This window comes from Paroedura picta, chromosome 7 (genome assembly GCF_049243985.1).
Source record: "Paroedura picta isolate Pp20150507F chromosome 7, Ppicta_v3.0, whole genome shotgun sequence".
Lineage (NCBI taxonomy): Eukaryota > Metazoa > Chordata > Lepidosauria > Squamata > Gekkonidae > Paroedura > Paroedura picta.
In genome coordinates, this window is record NC_135375.1 from 17,515,655 (window position 1) to 17,535,225 (window position 19,571).

At 45.7% G+C, this 19,571-nt stretch overlaps 1 protein-coding gene across 2 annotated transcripts in view; it reads right to left on the minus strand.

The window, feature by feature from the left end:
• ATP8B1 (ATPase phospholipid transporting 8B1) overlaps positions 1–19,571 on the minus strand; it is a 71,204-nt gene that overhangs the window by 35,528 nt on the left and 16,105 nt on the right. For both annotated transcript variants that reach the window (XM_077346880.1, XM_077346879.1), the window contains exon 2: positions 1,506–1,697. In XM_077346880.1, the coding sequence (XP_077202995.1) occupies positions 1,506–1,683 (178 nt within the window). In that variant the 5' untranslated portion in view covers positions 1,684–1,697. The remainder of the gene's footprint in view (positions 1–1,505; positions 1,698–19,571) is intronic.

Genomic DNA, 19,571 nt, shown 5'->3' on the forward strand with positions numbered 1-19,571 from the left:
CCTATTACTATGGGTCCAATTCTATTCTGTCAACAGGAACTGTTCCCTATAAAAATGTAGAATTCTGGATCTTGGAAGAAAAATAAATGTAGCCCCGTAACTATTTTTCCTCGCGTTGAAACTATTATGATTGTTTACCTCACCAAGTAGAGGTTTTTTTCATGCAATAAGACTTTCTGCCACAATGTGCTCAGAAGCATGCCAGGTGTCTGTGAGGGCACCGATTGCGTGAGCTGGCAAGGTTGCTGGTGGCAAAATTCCACGGTCTACTATTCTAAAAGAAATACCTCTACAAAATGTACAAAATTTGGAGGGACAGCACACAAAGGATGCTGTAAAACAGAGGATAGTCAACCTGTGGTCCTCCAGATGTTCATGGACTACAATTCCCATGAGCCCCTGCCAGCAAATGCTGGCAGGGGCTCATGGGAATTGTAGTCCATGAACATCTGGAGGACCACAGGTTGACTATCCCTGGTGTAAAAGACCAAGCCTGCATATTGTTTGTTGGCATCAGCCGGAAATTGCAAACAAAATGGTTCTTAAGTGTATTTTCCCTCAGTTCAGGGTTCATAATTTCTATGTGGGTCCCAGAGATCTCCTGGAATCATGACGGATCTCCAGACTACGGAGATCCATTCCACTGGATAAAATGGCTGTTTTGGTGGCATTATAATCTCTGAGATCCTTCCTCAAATTCCCCAAGAATTTCCCAAGTTGGCATTGGCAAACCTACATTTTGGAATGCCAGTTCCCAGGTGGGATCTGGAGATAACCTGGAACGATAGGTCATCTCCAGACTGAAGAGATCAGCTCCCCTGGAGAAAACGGCTGCTTAGGAGGGTGGAATCATTACCTGAGAGACCAGCTAACTAACAATATCCTCCAAAGGGCATTGCACCCTGCCAACACAAACTGACTGGCGATCCTTGGCCCCGAAGACATACGTTTGGCCTCAGCAAGGGCCACCACTTTCTTGGTCCTGGCCCTACCTGGTGGAATGAGCTCATGGAAGAGCTTCAGGCCTTCCAAGACCTGGATCAGTCTCAAAGGACCTGCAAGACAGAGCTCTTCCACCAGGCATTTGGTCGGGGCTAATGAACAGTAACATCATCAAACTAGTCCCCTCCAAAAACGCCCTCTCCTGAGACGAGAAACCATCTGAAGGCAATGGCTCACATACACCAGCTATAAAGGAACTGATGGTGTTGTTGTAATTGTTTTTAACTAGCTATTCTTTTAAAGGTTCTTTATTATATGATATGATATGACGTTGCTAACAACCCTGAGCCAGCCTTCTGCCCCATTTCTTGTGACTGCTGACTGAGCGTAATTCGCCTTAAGCCTCTGCGAAAATGTAAACAAACGAATAAAACGATTTTGACAGATGTTGCGCCGCGTCAACCCACAAACGGCTCTGGGAGAAATCAGAAATGTTGTAGCAAGCCGTTGACTCCGCTTCCGTAAGATCCGACCAGGCGGCTGTTCTTCACTCTGTTCCTCACCCTTCCGAAGCGTTTCTCTAGTCACTTCCACCTCCCGGTTGATCCGGTTCTGCTCCGGTTCGACGGCGGGCGGGGTGTCCAATTCGTCCTCCGTCTCATCGTCGCTATACGGCATCTCCTCATCGTTGGGCTGGGAGTCCTCATCGAAGGTCGTCTCCGAATCCCGTTCCGTCGTCATCCTGCAGGCCGCTTCTAAGCGGGGAAAAGAAAAGAAATTCAGCCTTGGCGCGGCAGAGATGCAACAGGATTCTTGCCTGTCCAGTTCTCCAGTTTCTCTTCATGCCAAGCCGGCAAGCTTGAACAAAGTTCCGACGGCAGCGTTTTAACCAAATCCATATCTTTCCACACCTAAAGCCTACAGAAGAGGGCAGTGCCCTTCAAAACATACTGCTGTGACATACTTCTTCCTACCTTGAGTCCCTTGACCTGGGCTCTCAGAACATTTCAGAGGTTTCTGAAGCGGGTTTGAGGGCACACGATCAGTTCCGTCTGGCACCGGGTTTGCCAGCCTCCAGGAGCGGAGAAAACAAACCCTCGGTGCGAACATAAAATCAAATTTAAAAATATGAGGACCACTCAATGTTTAGCGTTACAGGAGCAAGAGGGGCATTTTCACAATCTCTCCTTTCCTCGTATGCAGTTCTGAAACCGACAACAAATTGTACTTTGTTCAAGCCGCAAGCCGCAGACGCTCTGTTAAAGAAAGCCATAATTTGCGGCTCAGATCCCATGACAGAACTGTGGTTTGAAAGCGGAAGCAGAGCTGGCATCAGCATGGCCTGCAGTGGGGTGGCAGCTGGGCCTCACAGATTCTGTAGGATCAGAGAAGAGAATAGAGATCCACATCCTGCAGGGAACGCAGAATTGCATTCCTTCTTTGCTCACGCGTGTTAGGTGATATCTGCCACTTTTCAACCCTGCTCTCACCTGCTTTTCATGCAAGCCTGCTTTTAGGACACAGATTAAGGACCTCTCTCCCGTATACAGCCTGCCACCTGACATGTGAGAAACAGGGTTTATATTCTGAGGGTTCCCGAAGCCTGAAAAATGTTTCAGGGGTTTTTCCATGGTGAAAAAGTTGAGAAGCTGCTAGAGGCTGATCCTGCGTTGAGCAGGGGTTTGGACTTGATGGCCTGGATGGCTCCTTCCAACTCTAGGATTCTAGGATTCTGCGATCTGGTGGGCCGATTCACATACTTACGTTCCTTCTCACATTATTGTCTTTTCCAGCCTCATAATCAGACAGCATAAGATGCCAAAAAAACTAGGGACAGGACTGCAGAATCAGTGTCTCCTTGCCCTGCCCTCATCAAATGTCATAGAATCATAGAATCGTAGAGTTGGAAGGGGACATACAGGCCATCTAGCCCAATCCCCTGCTCAACGCAGGATTAGCCCTAAGCATCCTAAAGCATCCAAGAAAAGTGTGTATCCAACCTTTGCTTGAAGACTGCCAGTGAGGGGGAGCTCACCACCTCCTTAGGCAGCCTATTCCACTGCTGAACTACTCTGACTCAGAAATCCCCCCCTCGGCCATTCTACATGTAGTTTAAACCAATTTCTGCGTGTCCTATCCCCTGCTGCCAAGAGGAACCTTTCCCTGCCCTCCTCCAAGTGACCACCTTTCAAAATACTTAAAGAGAGCCATCATGAGAGCCAAAGAGAGCCAAATACTTAAAGAGAGCCCTCAACCCCTTCTTCTCCAGGCAGAATATTCCCAAGTCCTTCAGCCTTTCCTCACAGGGCTTGGTCCCCAGGCCCCGGATCATTCAACAAACTATAAATTACAAATGGGGAAAGTGCACAGAGGCTTCAAGAAGCATTAAAGTGCCAGGAGAAGCTAACGCTAAAAGCAAAATGAACTTAATGATATGGTAGCTAATGAAAATGCCAGCGTATTCATCACCTTCCTTTTAAACAATTAGTGGAATTTCTAACGCTATTTAAATATATTATAATCGGGTGTAATAATAAGTGGTTTTTCTGAGGCTTGCAAAGGCTTAACTATTTCATTGCTGGGATGAAAGTCCATCTTCAATATTCAGACTAGCCCGCAAATTAAAATGCCTTTGATTCATAAAGTCATTTAACTAAGATATGTTTGAGCACTTCGATATATATTGTTCAAATGGATCAATCAAAAACACTGCAGGCTTATTAAACAAGGAAGCCCTCTTAAAACTATATACTTAATATCAGGAGTTAACGGGTAACCCGTTTGGCACTGAACACAACATCAGTTCTTTTTCTCTTTTTAAGATGGCAAAGCTGAGACAGGATGGAGGGTTATACGAAGATTCACTGGGTGAAAAGCAGACAGAGAACTTATTCCCTCCCATTGTATTAGAAACCTGGGGGTGCCCACTGAAGCTGATTGAGGACAGCCAAAAAACGTGGCTCTTTACTCTGTATTTCAGCATCTGTGGGCAGTTTGGGGGGCATGGATCAGTGGTAGAACATTTGCTCGGCATGCAGAAGTTCCCAGGTTCAATCCCCAGCACTGCTAGTTAAAACAGACACCCTGCCAGGTAGATGGGACTGGGAGAGCTCTGATAGAACTGGAACTGGCCCAAGGTCACCCAGTAGGCCTCATGTGTCTCAAAGTGGCTTACACTTGCCTTCCCTTCCTCTCTCTACAACTGTGTAATCAGTGAGGCTGAGAGAGCTCTGAGAGAACTGAAACTGACCCAAGGCCACCCAACTGGCTGCATGTGGAGGAAGAGTGGGAAATCAAACCTGGTTCTCCAGATTAGAGGCTGAACACTCTTAACCACTACACCACCAGCAAAAGCTGGCAGGGGCTCATGGGAATTGTAGTCCATGAACATCTGGAGGACCACACCTTGACTACCCCTGCATTAAAGGACACCCTCCCTCTGCCCCCAGTCATCCATTCAATCCAAAGCATCTTGGAAGCTGCATTTCTTGATAGAAGAAGTCCCTCAAAGTGGAGGAAGAACCATGCTTATACAATCCAGGGAGTGGCCTGGTTAATACCTAACAGGATAGTACAACGGTTACCCGTTCCACAACCGGCATGTCTCTTGTCTTTACCACCAGATACTCACAAAGGAATATCACAAAGATGGAAGTTGTGACCTTCAGTACCCCCTTTGAAATAATAATAAAAAAAGAATATTGTACTCAGGGTAAACACTGTAATGAGCTATGCTGATAGCTCTCTTCCTGTCCCCAACATTTTATGGGACAACATATAGGTTGAGTGTATTGGGAATAAACCGGACAGTAGGATGCGAGATGCCTGATGGGAAATGGAAAATAACTGGAAATGGAGAAACTCCAGACCTAGTCTTTGCATGCGGCCATTCAAGGCAGAGATGGCGAGGTACCCCCTTGTTCTCCTTGAGGTCCAGACCAGGTCTTGGTTTATCCATGTCAGTCCTTTAACTTGATTTCTCTCTCTACTCCTGGTTAGAAAGCTACAGAGGGAGGAAAGACTGTGCCTACTGTCCTGATATCCCATTTACTATGGATGTCCAGCGCAGTTTCTGGAAGAGCCTGTGCATACCTTTCTGCTAGGAAATTTTAATGTTCATATAAAACAAATAAAAACAACTATGATAGGAAGACAAGAGACCCAGCAGTAAAAAACCGGAGAGTCAACATGTCCCTATGCCTGCTGCCCACCCCCCAATCCAAAATCGCGTTACCACCCTCCAGGTACTGGAATTACAATAGATTTCCCACAAAATCAGAGTCCACTAGCACCTTTTAAGACCAACAAAGATTTATTCAAGGTGTGAGCTGAGGAAGAGTGCTTGCACTCGAAAGCTCATGCCTTGAATAAATCTTTGTTGGTCTTAAAGATGCTACTGGACTCAGACCAACACCAGGTCTACTTCCTATTGGAACTCCAATAGCTTTACTGAATAATAGCTTATTCAAAGCTTTACTGGAGTAATAGCTTTACTCCAATGGCTTTACTGAATACAGAAGCTTTACTGAATAAGGCAGGCTTCTTCAACCAGGGTTTCGTGAAACCCTGGGGTTTCTTAACCACCCTGGAAGGGTTTCCAAAATGGGGAGGAGTTAATTAATTTTCAATGTATAAATATTTTAATTTGTCAAACATTTCTCAGGTGCTGTGAATCCGTAAACTGGACATGGCTTTGTGCAAATAACAACCACATGTTCTTAAATACTAGCAGCCACAGGCCAATCACAATTCCCTAGGGCAGGGGTAGTCAACGTGTGGTCCTCCAGAGGTCCATGGACTACAATTCCCATGAGCCCCTGCTAGCATTTGCTGGCAGGGGCTCATGGGAATTGTAGTCCATGGACCTCTGGAGGACCACATGTTGACTACCCCTGCTCCAGGGGACCCCGAAGGCCTCAGGTTAACTACCCCTGCCCTAGGGCATGCACATGGGTTTCTAAGTATACTTGGACACCATCTACATGTTGCTGCAGGGGGCAAGCCTGCAACGGAGCAAACACAAAATGGTGTGTAAAGGGTGGGGTGAGCCGAAGGTAGCGACGGAAGTATCTCCCTCAGGTAGGAAAGCCCCGCCAGAACAAATCCATCATGGCAGGCCTTTTCAAATTGCATGCCGTGTTTACCGTACGTCGCTTGTTCTCTTTGACTCCTGGCTCCCATGTACATAAGCAGTCTGTTACCACAAAAGAAGTTATTCGGCATGCCATCCAAACCAGGATCTATGAAAAAAAAACCGCACATGCAAAACCGAGAAATCACGGAGGAACTCATATGCACTTTCTCTGTCTTCACCATGGGTACAACAAAATCAGAGTCTAGTAGCACCTCTAAGACCAACAAAGATTTATTCAATGCATGAACTTTCGAGAGCATGCACTCTTCTATATCTTCCCTCAAAGAATCTTCAACATCACACAATCTCTCTATGTCAGGGATTCCTAACCAGGGATCTATAGATCTATAGATCCCTGGTGGTCTGCAGGAGCTCCGGAGGGGGTCTGTGGTCTTTCCTCTCCTGCCTTAATGGACTCAGCCACAAGCTAGGGGACTGGCCATTTCCACTGAGTTCTCTTGTGGTTTCCATGCTTGGGAGGGAGCAGAGCCTATACATCTACTCTCGCCTTAAACCCCTCCTGTCTCTCCTCTTCCCCACAGCCCTCTTTGAGCCTCCCTGTTAACGGGGGTGGTGATGTCACTTCCTGGCAGTATGGCAGGGAGGCGTGGCCAGGTGACATCATTTCCAGGGGTCCTGGAAGCCTGAAAAATTATTTCAGGGGCTCCTCCATGTTCAAAAGATAGAAAAAAGCTGCTCTGCACCCTGATTTGGGAGTACATCTAAGAGGAACTGCAGCCAGTTTAGAGAGCTGAGATTCAAGGTCAAAAGAGCGATTTCCACTTAGCCTTGATTCCCCAGACTTCTTTGTCTTCTGGATGAAGCACTGGAACCGCATAGTCAACACAAACAAACAGCCCCTATTCAACCAATGGCAGCCATATGGCCCCATCTAGTTGGGCAGACAAAAGCTTAAATGTTTGTGCACATATACATGTTAGATGGATGCCCGTGTCTTTCAATGCGCCTCTTGTACAAGGACAGCTGCTGCCAACACGGCAAGGGCAGAGTCAACATCACAGGGTGGGGAAAGGTAAATAACAGACCTTTGAAGTGCTATCACTTTACATTACATTAGAGTGTTCTGAGTACCTTTTACAAAAAAAACAGTATCCGGAACCAAGGTTTTAGAAGGAGGAGGAGGAGTCTACACGAAGGAGGCTCAAAGCGGCTTACAATCCCCTTCCCTTTCCTCTCCCCACAACAGACACCCTGTGACGTGGGTGAGGCTGAGAGAGCCCTGATATTACTGGAGAAGAAGAAGAGTTGGTTCTTGTATGCCGCTTTTCTCTACCCAAAGAAGTCTCAAAGCGGCTTACAATCCCCTTCCCTTTTCTCTCCCCACAACAGACACCCTGTGAGGGAGGTGAGGCTGAGAGAGCCCTGACATTATTGCTCAACCAGAACAGCTTTATCAGTGCCGTGGAGAGCCCAAGGTCACCCAGCTGACTGCATGTGGGGGAGCGCGGAATCAAACCCAGCTCACCAGATTAGAAGTCCGCACTCCTAACCACTACACCAAGCTGGCTCTCACATAAGCACATAAAAGTGACTTATACCTAGTCAGAGGACTGATCAAGGTGGGCCAATACAGTCCATTCCACTGGTTTCGAAGACGTAGCTCATGAGCTCATCAGATGACAACACAAGACATTTATTTGTGGTCATTTAGACCAGTATAAGAGGCTCCTTTTCTTCCTCAAAATGCCACCAGGTCCCCCACTCACAAATTCCTTCCAGCCTACCTGCATCTCAGGAACAAGGGGAGCTGCAGCAGTTTAGGAGTAAAGGTAAAGGTATCCCCTGTGCAAGCACCAAGTCATGTCTGAACCTTGGGGTGCTGCCCTCTAGCGTTTTCTTGGCAGACTCCATACGGGGTGGTTTGCCATTCCCTTCCCCAGTCATTACCGTTTACCCCCCAGCAGCAAGCTGGGTGCTCATTTTACCGACCTTGGAAGGATGGAAGGCTGAGTCAACCTTGAGCCGGCTGCTGGGATCGAACTCCCAACCTCATGGGCAGACAGCTTCAGACAGCATGTCGCTGCCTTACCACTCTGTGCCACAAGAGGCTCATTTAGATTAGGAGTAGGGGCCTCTAATTGGGACAATGGGGTTCAGTTCACCACTTCTCTTCCATATGCAGCCTGCTGAGTGACCTGGTGCTAGTCGCAGTTCGTTCAGAACTCGGTCTACCCCTCCTGCCTCATAAGGTCCTTGTGATGGGGAGAGGGAAAGAATGTGATTGTAAACCCCTTTGAGACCCATGAGAACCAGGTAACCTTGAGCCAGTCGTAGTTCCTCATGGAGCTCTCTCAGCTCCACCTGCCTCACAAGGTTCCTGTTATGGGGAGAGGGAGGGATAAGCTTCTGTGAGTCAATGCTCACTTTGTCAGATACAAGTAAGAACAAAAATGCATAATCACTTGTATCCAGAGCAGAAGGGGTAGGGGGTTAAACCAGAAGGCCCAGTGTTGTTACTGAATTAAAGGACCGCAACCTGGCCCCCTTCAGTTGGCCATTCTTATCACATACCTCCCAATTTCTGACCTAGATATAATAACTGATCTTCATTCTTAATTGTATCTGAGGACGTCAGTTCTGACTCACAAAAAGAAGAGGAAGAGCTGTTTTTTTACACCCAGTAGGATGGAGTGCGTCTCTGCACCCTTCCCCAAACTGAGGTAAATTTCTCCTCCAAAACAAAGCTCCCTGTCCAACCCTAAATAAATAAATATTTTTCTAGACCGCCCTTCTCTATATGATTGCTGTGGCTTTGTTCAGTACTGGGCGTGTCTTGGAAGGGGTAGAACCAGCTTTTCACCAAAACTCCTTTATCAGAATGGCACTGAGTTTTTATAAGTCGGCAAATAAAAGATTTATAGTTCTTATTCCGTTAGATCAACCTTTCTTAACTTTTTCCCCATTAAATAACCCTACAAACACTAAGTGGCACGATCATAGAATCATAGAATCATAGAGTTGGAAGGGCCATACAGGCCGTCTAGTCCAACCCCCTGCTCAATGCAGGATCAGCCCAAAGCATCCTAAAGCATCCAAGAAAAGTGTGCATCCAGCCTTTGCTTGAAGACCGCCAGTGAGGGGGAGCTCACCACCTCCTTAGGCAGCCTATTCCACTGCTGAACTACTCTGACTGTGAAAAACTTTTTCCTGATATCTAGCCTATATCGTTGTACTTGAAGTTTAAACCCATTACTGCGTGTCCTCTCCTCTGCAGCCAGCAGAAAAAGCATCCTGCCCTCCTCCAGGTAGAATATGGTTGGGAAGGTAGAATATGGTTGGGAAGCCCCCCTTCCCACCCTCTCCAGGTTGATCTAACGGATCAGGGTGGGAAGGGTGGGAATTGGCCATTGGGGGAGCAAGTTATATGATACTTTTACCCAATAAATGTTTAACACATTTAAAAAATATATTAAATAATTAATTTCCCATTGGGGAAACCCTTCCAAGGTCCTCAAGAAACCCCAGGGTTTCACAAAACCCTGGTTGAAAAATCCCAAGTTAGATGTTATGTTTCTTATTTTAACAGAAAGTGGCTTGTTATTTCTGCTTTGTTGTCTTTCTTAGATCTTTATCTTTTATTTAAAAAATCCTAATTCTCTGGAAGGGGACTCTCAGTTTGTGCCACCACTTTCAGCCTTCCTTCCTGAGGTGACTAAATGGTGACATATGTATCTAGTAAGTCCTCCCCCTATTTTCCATTACAGCTAGGCAGAGTCCTTCTCTTCCTTAGAATTCCCCTCCCAATTTGGCGTAATTTGGGAGCAAACACCTGTCTATCGAAATAGACTCTGCCAAATGACTACGCTAGTTCACCAGACACTGTGCAGATTAGCCCTGTCAACAAAAAACCCAGTACTCTCACTGGAGTTTCGTCTCAGATGAGTGGTTCACCTAAGGCTCTGTCAGACTTCTCTCTGACCAGTCTCAGACTCAGTTCCGAGTAAACCTCCCTCCAGTCCACAGTAAATATATCAGTTCTCACTTGGCTGTGGCTGGCCAGTCACAGGCCTTTGCAGGGGTGGCCAAACGGTGGTTCTCCAGATGTCCACAAACTACAATTCCCACAAGCCCCTGCCAACATGCGCTGGCAGAGATTGATGGAAATTGTAGTCCATGGACATCTGAAGAGCCACAGTTTGGTAACCCCTACCTTAAAGCCTGTTTTATACACTCTATAGAGGATTTTTTTTAACCCCTGACTACCAGTAGCAGTTATTTTGGTGCTTAGAGAAACCACTGTGGTGGCATCCTCACCTCAACCCATGTTGAAAATGTGGGTCCTGAAAACAGAAATGAAAGGAGAAAGGAGAGGAGAAGCAATCTGAGGAATAGGGGACGTAATTAGATGAAAATAAAGGAAGCCTCCAATAACATTTAATCTTCGTAGAAGACGTACGCAAGAAGGTGGAGGATCACAATGATCAAGCTGTTGAAGGAGGCTGAATATGCACTTCTACAGTTCCTCTTATACAATTAATCCTTCACAAAAGAACCGGTCAGTTGCAAAGTATTGGCGACGGAACAGTCGCTCGGTCATTTTCAGCAATCTCAAACCAAATAGCCCCCATGGAATATTATCCTTCATTAAAGTTGTATTAGTCGCTTTAATTGCTTAAAGATGTATTAATGGCTCTTGTAACAGGAGATTCGGACAGGAAGAATCCAAATCACATAACCAGATATGCTTCCGAAATATTAACAAGGGTTCTAAATAGGTCAAGCACAACACCAATTTGTGTCCAGCCGTGGTCAAGGCCTTTTCCAACTGTCACTCATATCCAGGGTGAGAGAAATAATACCTGGAGCTGCTGGAAGAACAGGAAAACCCTGGGAGAATAGACTCTTGGTGTTAAACTGGGATGTTCTCATCGCAAGGGTTAGATCCAGCCAGTTTTCTCATTGACTGTTTATGCACTGGGAACTTCACTCCTCCAGCTCTTGTGAAGGAGCAAAAATCGGGGGCAGATGAGACGCACTGGGCCAAATGCTCCCCCGTGTGGGTGCAGGAAGAGGTGGGGCAACCTGCCCTGACTAAAACTCCAGCCTGCAGCCCGGCATGAAACCTCCAGTGCATAAATGGTCATTCAGTCTTCCCAATTCCCTCCCTGTCCTATATGGCTTGTGTCCATGTAGCCCTAGGATCCCCAGCATCACCATTTTGGGTGATCACAAGGGTTCCTTCCTTGATTTCTCATCAGAAGAAAAGCTAATTGGATTCAACCCATGGGTTTTCTAGGGTTTTTTTTAAGGAGAGGGAATGTCTCACGTGCCTGAAGAGCTGAAACTGCAAGAATTGGATTTTAAAACAAATCCAGATCCTCATGAATCTTAGCACGACGAAGCAAATTGAAGGAATGTGGTGTGATTCAAGATGAATATGAAGACTTCCCCCTCCTTTCCTAGTGATACTAATTCAAGGCCTCAACTCCAACACCTTCCTACCTGCTCTATCCAACCTGCTCTATCCAACCTGCTCTATTCCATCTCCTGAATTTCTTTGTTATTTCTAGAGGTGTGCATTTCGCTATATCTCAGCGGGGGAAAAAATCAGAAAAATACCTTATAGGATTTTCTGGCTATTGTATCGACCTGATATAAATTTGGGTATTTTTCCAGCTACCCAAAATGGCCAAGCTCTCCCCCCACAAAAAAACGGCCTCCGCCCCCCCCCCCCAAATCTCAGAAATCTTTTGGGATTTTTTCAGGAACTCTTGATTATCGAAGGTTACTACTACTCCTTTGGGTAGAAAAAGTGGGGTATAAATATCACCTCTTCTTAATCAAACCCCAAAAAATACCAAATTTTTTTTGCACATGATACATGCTCCTCCTCCAAGGCCTTACCAGAACTATATAGTGGAACAGATTATTATAGCAAATATTGCTGTTTGCCTGTATGTGACTCACATCTAGAGACAGCAAGATAACTTCTGTGCTCTATAAAACCTGAAATAAGAAGACACACCCAAACTATAATCTTTATTAAGTTTCATCACAAAACATGATAATGATGTAAATCTCTGCAGTTCCAAAATCACTCTCCGGGGTGAGAGACTGCACACGGGGAAGGAAAGAGCAAGACGGTGACCAGACACCCAACCCCGCCCAGTAGCCAAACTATGATGCATGTTCTCTCTCCAGAATCACTGCCATGTCCTTTAGGGTTGCCAATTTCCAGGTGGGGGCTGGAGATCTCCTGGAATTACAGCAGCTCTTCAGACCACATAGATTGCTTATTTATTTATGATTTACTTTGTTGTTGTTAGGTGCAAAGTTGTGTCCGACCCATCGTGACCCCACGGACAATGATCCTCCAGGCCTTCCTGTCCTCTACCATTCCCCGGAGTCCATTTAAGTTTGCACCGACTGCTTCAGTGACTCCATCCAGCCACCTCATTCTCTGTCGTCCCCTTCTTCTTTTGCCCTCGATCGCTCCCAGCATTAGGCTCTTCTCCAGGGAGTCCTTCCTTCTCATGAGGTGGCCAAAGTATTTGAGTTTCATCTTCAGGATCTGGCTTTCTAAAGAGCAGTCAGGGCTGATCTCCTCTAGGACTGACCGGTTTGTTCGCCTCGCAGTCCAAGGGACTCGCAAGAGTCTTCTCCAGCACCAGAGTTCAAAAGCCTCGATTCTTTGACGCTCGGCCTTCCTTATGGTCCAACTTTCACAGCCATGCATTGCAACTGATTTACTTAAGACATCCCAATTCTAGAGAAAGTGGCTACTTGGGGAAGGTGGACTGTATAGCATTATACCTTACCAAGGGCCCTCCCTTCCCTTCTAGGATACACCCTAAAACCTCCAGTTATTTACAAATCCAGAGTTTGTTGGAATAGGCAATGTCTGATGTACAAAGGTAAGAAGAGAAGAAGAGGCTGAGGGGGGCAACAAGAAGACTATTAGACAGTATAGTGAGGTCAAGACCTTTCTCTCCTGTTAAGTGTTACTTCTTGTCTGTCTCTAGATCGCTACTCTTAGGGGCAATTTCCTGCTTCTTCTCGGAAACTTCTCTCTCATTTTCTCTCTATTAGGCAGCCATGGAGACAGGCTATCTCTATCTCTCCTGTGCACTATCCAGTATGGTAGTTCCTTAAATCAATCCTTTTCTCCTAATCCTAAAATACTGCATGTGCATATCAATGACTTATTTGCTCTGCTAACAGAGTTTACACCCAACGTGTTCTCGAGGAGGCCTGAGAAGGAAGTGGACTCCCAGTTCCTTATTTATTCCATAGTCGTGACTGACTCGTAAATCAAAGCGCAAATATTGAAGACGTTATAAAACCTCTGAATCGCAAAATAAGGTTTCTATCGCCATAAATCATACATCCTGACGTCTGAGAGGGCTTCTGCTGCTTTCATGTCAAAACCCACTTCCTGTGCCAGCTGCACATGACGACTGCACAAGCAGACACTGGGGCCAAGCTGCACCCACAGACAATGTTTGGTCCATCTCAAATGACCCATCCTCACACCTGGAGACCGTGCCCTGAAAGAAGAAAAACGGCGGTACCTGGTCCAAACCATGAGCTTCGATTTCCGTTGCTCTCCCAACAAGCCTCTATCACAAATAACTTCTGAACAAGGAACTAGAATGACTGCATGCCCTCTGTGGCCCAAAATAAAGTTTGGACTACCACACATCCTCCATGTTCAGGGGACTGCCCTAGAATAATAGAGTTGGAAGGGACCTCATGGGTCACCAATCCAACCCCTCCTGCACCATGCAGGACACTCACAACCCTATCGCTCATCTACTGTAACCTGCCACCCCCTTGAATATTCACAGAATCAGCCTCTCCGTCAGATGGCTCTCCAGGATCTGTTTAAAAATTTCCAAAGATGGAGAACCCACCACCTCCCGAGGAAGCCTGTTCCACTGAGAAGCCGCTCTGACTGTCAGGAGCTTCTTCCAGATGCTTAGACAGAATTTCTTTTGAATTAAATTCATCCCATTGGTTTGTTCTGTCCATCTGGGACAAGAGAGAACAATTCTGCTCCATCCTATATATGACAGCCTTTTAAATACTTGAAGATGTTTATCAGATACCCTCTCAGTGTCTCCTCTCCAGGCTAAACAGACCAAGCTCCCCCAACCTTTCCTCATATGTCTTGGTCTCCAAACCCCTGTTAAGAGATTATTCTTCTAAATTGAAGTTGCCAGTTGAAAACTATTTAAAATCAATATCCCTTGATAAAGCTACGCAGCGAAACATGTTGGGATCTATTTAGAATTTTAACTATTAAAGAACTGAAGCTTGAAGACTCCCTGGAAGTCTGCTTATTATATTGAAATATTTGTTGTACCACCTGGAGGCTGGCAACCTCAGCCCCCTGGGACACTGGCCACAGTTGTCCTGTCAAAAACAAGATCTTCCATGTAGGCCAGTGCTGCTGGCGAACTCAGATCCAGACGGTATCCTGCTCCGTATGAACTCTCCAATCATACAACACTGTAAGCTGGGTGGCAACATCTGCGGAAAGCTAGCGAGAGGAGCGTGAGACAGCCTCCAAAACTGGTGGTTTCTTCTCCCCAACCCTCCACACAGCATTTAGAGCAGGGGTAGTCAACCTGTGGTCCTCCAGATGTTGATGGACTACAATTCCCATGAGCCCCTGTGAGAAAACGCTGACAGGGGCTCATGGGAATTGTAGTCCATGAACATCTGGAGGACCACAGGTTGACTACCCTAGATTTAGGTTCTCTGAGGCATATTACCTCACAGCTGTACTGTTCACATCAAAATAATTTCCCCTATCTGGTTGTCTACCATGGAACCATTCCAGATTTTTAGTTGGCCATGTCCAGTAATAAAAACATTGCTAAATACAGAGATGGCATTCCTTTTTTAAATCTTCCCATTCCTTTATCCCAGTTTCCTGGCAGAGTGGCACTTTCCGTGCTCCAGAAATCAGGGAAATATAAAAACCAAACATACCTAGGATTGCCAAGGAAAGGCTGAAAATCTTGATTTGAGGATTGACTGAGGATTCTGCTGTATGATTTATCTTTTTATTGGTATGACAGCATTATAAGTAGCCTAAAACAAGGCAGGGTATGGACACTCCAGTTTTCTAACTCCTGAGAGAGAAGGCGCACCTAACTCGGCTCAGGCAAACACAACATGCTATTTGATTTTTACTTCTATTGATTCAGGTTTCCAAATAGAACCCTGGTGCCTTTTGAACACATTTGGCAGCATGAATTGTTGATTTTAAGCAGGTTCTACCCAACCAGGAAATGAAAATCGGACAAAGGAAAAGCTCAGAACTAAAACAACCTTGTTTTTTGGACTGCTAAAAACTCAAAATCTACCACATACAACATTAGGTAACAGATTTCTTTAAAATGATATTTCACTCTATCAAACAAACTTATTTCTCTCACCATTATTTTGTATCCTACCCTCCCTCCAAGAAATTCAGGCTGGCTTTCATGTTTCTCCTCCATTATGCTACCACATCATCCATGTGAGATAGGTCAGGTTGAGAGAAAATAATTGGCACAAGGCCACTTACAATGAAATCCTAACCAGAGTTTACACAACGGTTTTAGGAAACTTCCAGGATTGTAATGCCAGAGTGAGGTTCTGGGTCCCCACGTGGTAACCAACAGTTCTCTCTGCCCCAAAGACTACACCATCCAAAATGGCTGTGCTGGTGGGGGAGCAAATGAAGGCATGGTGGACAGGAAGAAGGGAAAATAGCCACTTTAGAAGGTCAACTGTATGGCTTTATAACCCACTTGTCCGTTTCCCCACCCAAACACCACCCTCTCCAGACCCCACCGCCTCCACATCTGGCAACCTTTGAAGTATAACAGGGAAATACATAATCAGATACAGGACACGAGTTTGGATTTTGTTTCAGTTGGAAAGAACACGAAAGAGGCAAAACAGAGGTTTTGTGGAGACTATGAAGGAGTGTTATGGTGACCTTAAAGAACACGTTTTGGCGGTATGTTTTGTCTTTTCTGTAGTACATCAACATGGCTTCCCTTCCTCTGGCATAGCACAGAAGTTCTGGTCCATTAGCCACTGCAGCCAAAAGACCAAATAAAAGCAAAATTTGATTCTCAGGAATTTAGCCACGGGACTTTTGGGGAGGCGTACACAGTCTAAAAGGTTCACTCTAATTATATAGATGTCCATGACACAGAGGACATTTTAAGACACGTTCCACCGTTATATAATCCAATTTTTACCTCAACTTAATCACTGAGACCTCAGACGTGAGGTCAACCCAAGGGTAGCACATTACCCAGAATGTGTCATGGTAAGTGTGGTGGAAGAACACAACACACACCTGTAAAGCATCAATCTCAGTGCCAGAAATTAGTTTGCGAGGGAATCTGAGCAATTTGCACAGGCCGTTATTAATGCCATGGAGGGAGGGAGAGAGAGAGAGAGAGAGAGAAGAAGAAGAAGAAGAAGAAGAAAAAGAGTTGGTTCTTATATGCCGCTTTTCCCTACCCGAAGGAGGCTCAAAGCGGCTTACAGTCGCCTTCCCATTCCTCTCCCCACAACAGACACCCTGTGGGGTGGGTGAGGCTGAGAGAGCCCTGAGATTACTGAAGAAGAAGAAGAAAAGTTGGTTCTTATATGCCGCTGTTCTCTACCCGAAGGAGTCTCAAAGCTGAGGCTGAGAGAGCCCTGATATCACTGCTCGGTCAGAACAGTTTTATCAGTGCCTTGGCGAGCCCAAGGTCACCCAGCTGGCTGCATGTGGGAGAGTGCAGAATCGAACCCGGCATGCCAGATTAGAAGTCCGCACTCCTAACCACTTTGGGGGGGGGGGCGGGAGAGAGAGAGAGAGAGAGAGAGAGAGAGAGAGTTGTAAATGCAAACTGCCCCCAGGGTTCAGAGTGAGGCCTACTTGCCTCGAACCGTGCGACGAAGACAATTGCCACGGACACCCTCTCCTCTTTCCATATTGGCCAGTGGTCCCAACTGTGTTTTGGGAGCTTGTGCTTCCTCTGAGAAGTCAGAATATCAAGACATGTGGGAACCGAAGGGGAAGCAGGTGTTCCAAGTCACAGCATGCCCTTTAAAACACACTGCCACGCAAAGCTGAAATGATGCAACTTTAGAAATTCAGGTGCTGCAAGATGCCAGGAAGAGACGTCACTATTATTTTGAGACGTGTGCGCATGTGTATACATAAAGAACATGGGGGGGGGGGGGGAAGCAAAAAATTATCAGCAGTTTCTGTTCAGACACTGTTTACAACACTGCTTGGAGAAAGCCGGTAGCAATTTCTGTTCTGCAGTTCTACCTATTATTATGTTAATTTTAAAAAGAAGCATCTGCAGTATCTCGGCTTCAAAACAGATGTAAGTTTTGCCCTCTGGTTTACCATGCAAGAGATTGGACCTGTGAGGGGAGCGGAAGGAATCCGTTTAAATACACAAGTGAAAAGCAATTTTTTAAACGAGACTTCGAAGGGCTGCTACAGAAGCAGCAAGGGTATATAAATATAAATATGAGAAATCACAAGATGTCTAGGAGTTCTGAACTAGAACTCTTTCAGGAAGCCCAAAGTATGTGATATGCAAGATGTGCAGTGTGCATGACTGACCAGTATAAGAAGAATGGGAAGAAATGTGCATTTAGCATAACTTTGGAACTTCCTGATGTTTTTTTCAAATAACCTCCCTCCTGGTTGGTTCTTTGGAGACTTCCTGCTCCTTTCCGCACACTTCCTCCCTGCTTGCCTCCACAACAGACCAAAAGAACAGAAAGGACAGACAATTAGGACTCTATCTCCTCTCTCTATATACAAAGTTTATTTCTCTTCATAATATAACTATTTTATTATTTTATTAAGCAGCCTGATGCCCTGCTTCTTGGCATATTCAAACTTTGCTAAGACAAAGGATGTCTGTGCCCACGGTCGTAGTCTGCCAGGGGAAATCTCACTTTCTGTCCTCATCTGGAAGACTCAGGGGGCTTTTCCGTTCCATTCCCATTCCCACTGAGACAACAGGCACAGTTCCTGAGTATCATAGAATATTCACAAGCATTCCCACAATTAAGAAGCAGTTCAGTACTGTGCAGGCCCATGCATAGATTTGTACCGACTCAGAGCTGGTTGATACAGAGTGGTATCCAACACTGGCAACTGCCAAAAGTACATCAGCCCTGGTTCTAAAGTTTCCCATTCAGAACACTGGATAGGTAAATGGAATAGGGCCTCAGAGGTGATGCCAAAGAATTTGAGAAAGCCAGCTGGCCACATGAGTACAGTAGCAGTAGGCTTAGAGCATGGGTTCCCAACAAGGGGTCCGTGGACCCGTGGGGGTCCACTGGAGCTCCAGAGAGGGTTTGTGGTCTTTCTCCTCCTTCCTTAACGGACTTGGCTACTAGCCAGGGTACCAGCTGCTACCATTGCTTCTCTACTCCCCTCCTCGGCATGACTCAGTTCTCTCGTGGCTTCTGTGCTTGGGAGGGGGTGGAACCTGTCTGCCTACTCCTGCCCTAAACCACCTCCTGCCCCCCCCCCCTCAAGTCCTCCTTGAGCCTGCCTGTGAAGTGGGTGGTGATGTTACAGCTGGCAAAAAGGTGTGGCCAGCTGACATCAATTGTGGGGTTCCTTGAAGCCTGAAAATTTATTTCGTGGCCTCCCTCATGGTCAAAAGTTTGAAAAAGGCTGGCTGAGGTAGTCAAGAGAAGTTGTTCAAATGTACTGGCCCAAGCAGTTATCCACCCAAATACCTGACTAAAGCCTATAGAGTCATGCAGCTCCAACAACCTGCCCAACGCAGAATAATTAACGCATGTCCTTTAGCGTGCTCGCTTATTCAGCATCCAGTATCACACTGGAAATGCAACATGAGCTCGAAGTATATGCATGACTTAGTTATGAGTACGTTCTTTTTACATGTTATTTGCATTATTGTCATAGATGACAAGCAGCAAGTAGTAAACAAGTTGCATCCTCTCTTTCAGATTAACATCCAAATGAGCTCACAAGTCCCGGAACAAGGTTCGAAATAAAGTTTGACACAAAGATGTTTAAACAAATTATTGTGGCTCTCCTGATGTCTTCTGTATACAAAGCAGCACAAAACTTGCCTCTCTAGTCTAGATCATATGTGAGAATTCTACGCTTGTGATTTCAATGCATATTCAAACACAGAAAGGGTAATAACAACGTAGACATGTTTTCCATGTATATAATGCACAAAACACAGGCATACACTTTAGGAGAGGACAAAAAATACAGCTGGTGACCCTCCAATGTCATTTTCTGACCAAGACATTGAGGTGTTAACTTCCTTTTAAAAATATTATGTAAGAAAGTAAATATGTAAGGGAGTAAATAGTCAGGCGGGTCAAAATACACAATGCTCTTACTGAACTCTGTTGGTCTTAAAAGTGCCACTGGTCTCTAAATTTGTCCTTACTAAACTGCACTGCTTCAGTTCTGCAAGCAGTTCTGCAAGACTTTTTGAAATATCTTAAATGGGGTAATGCA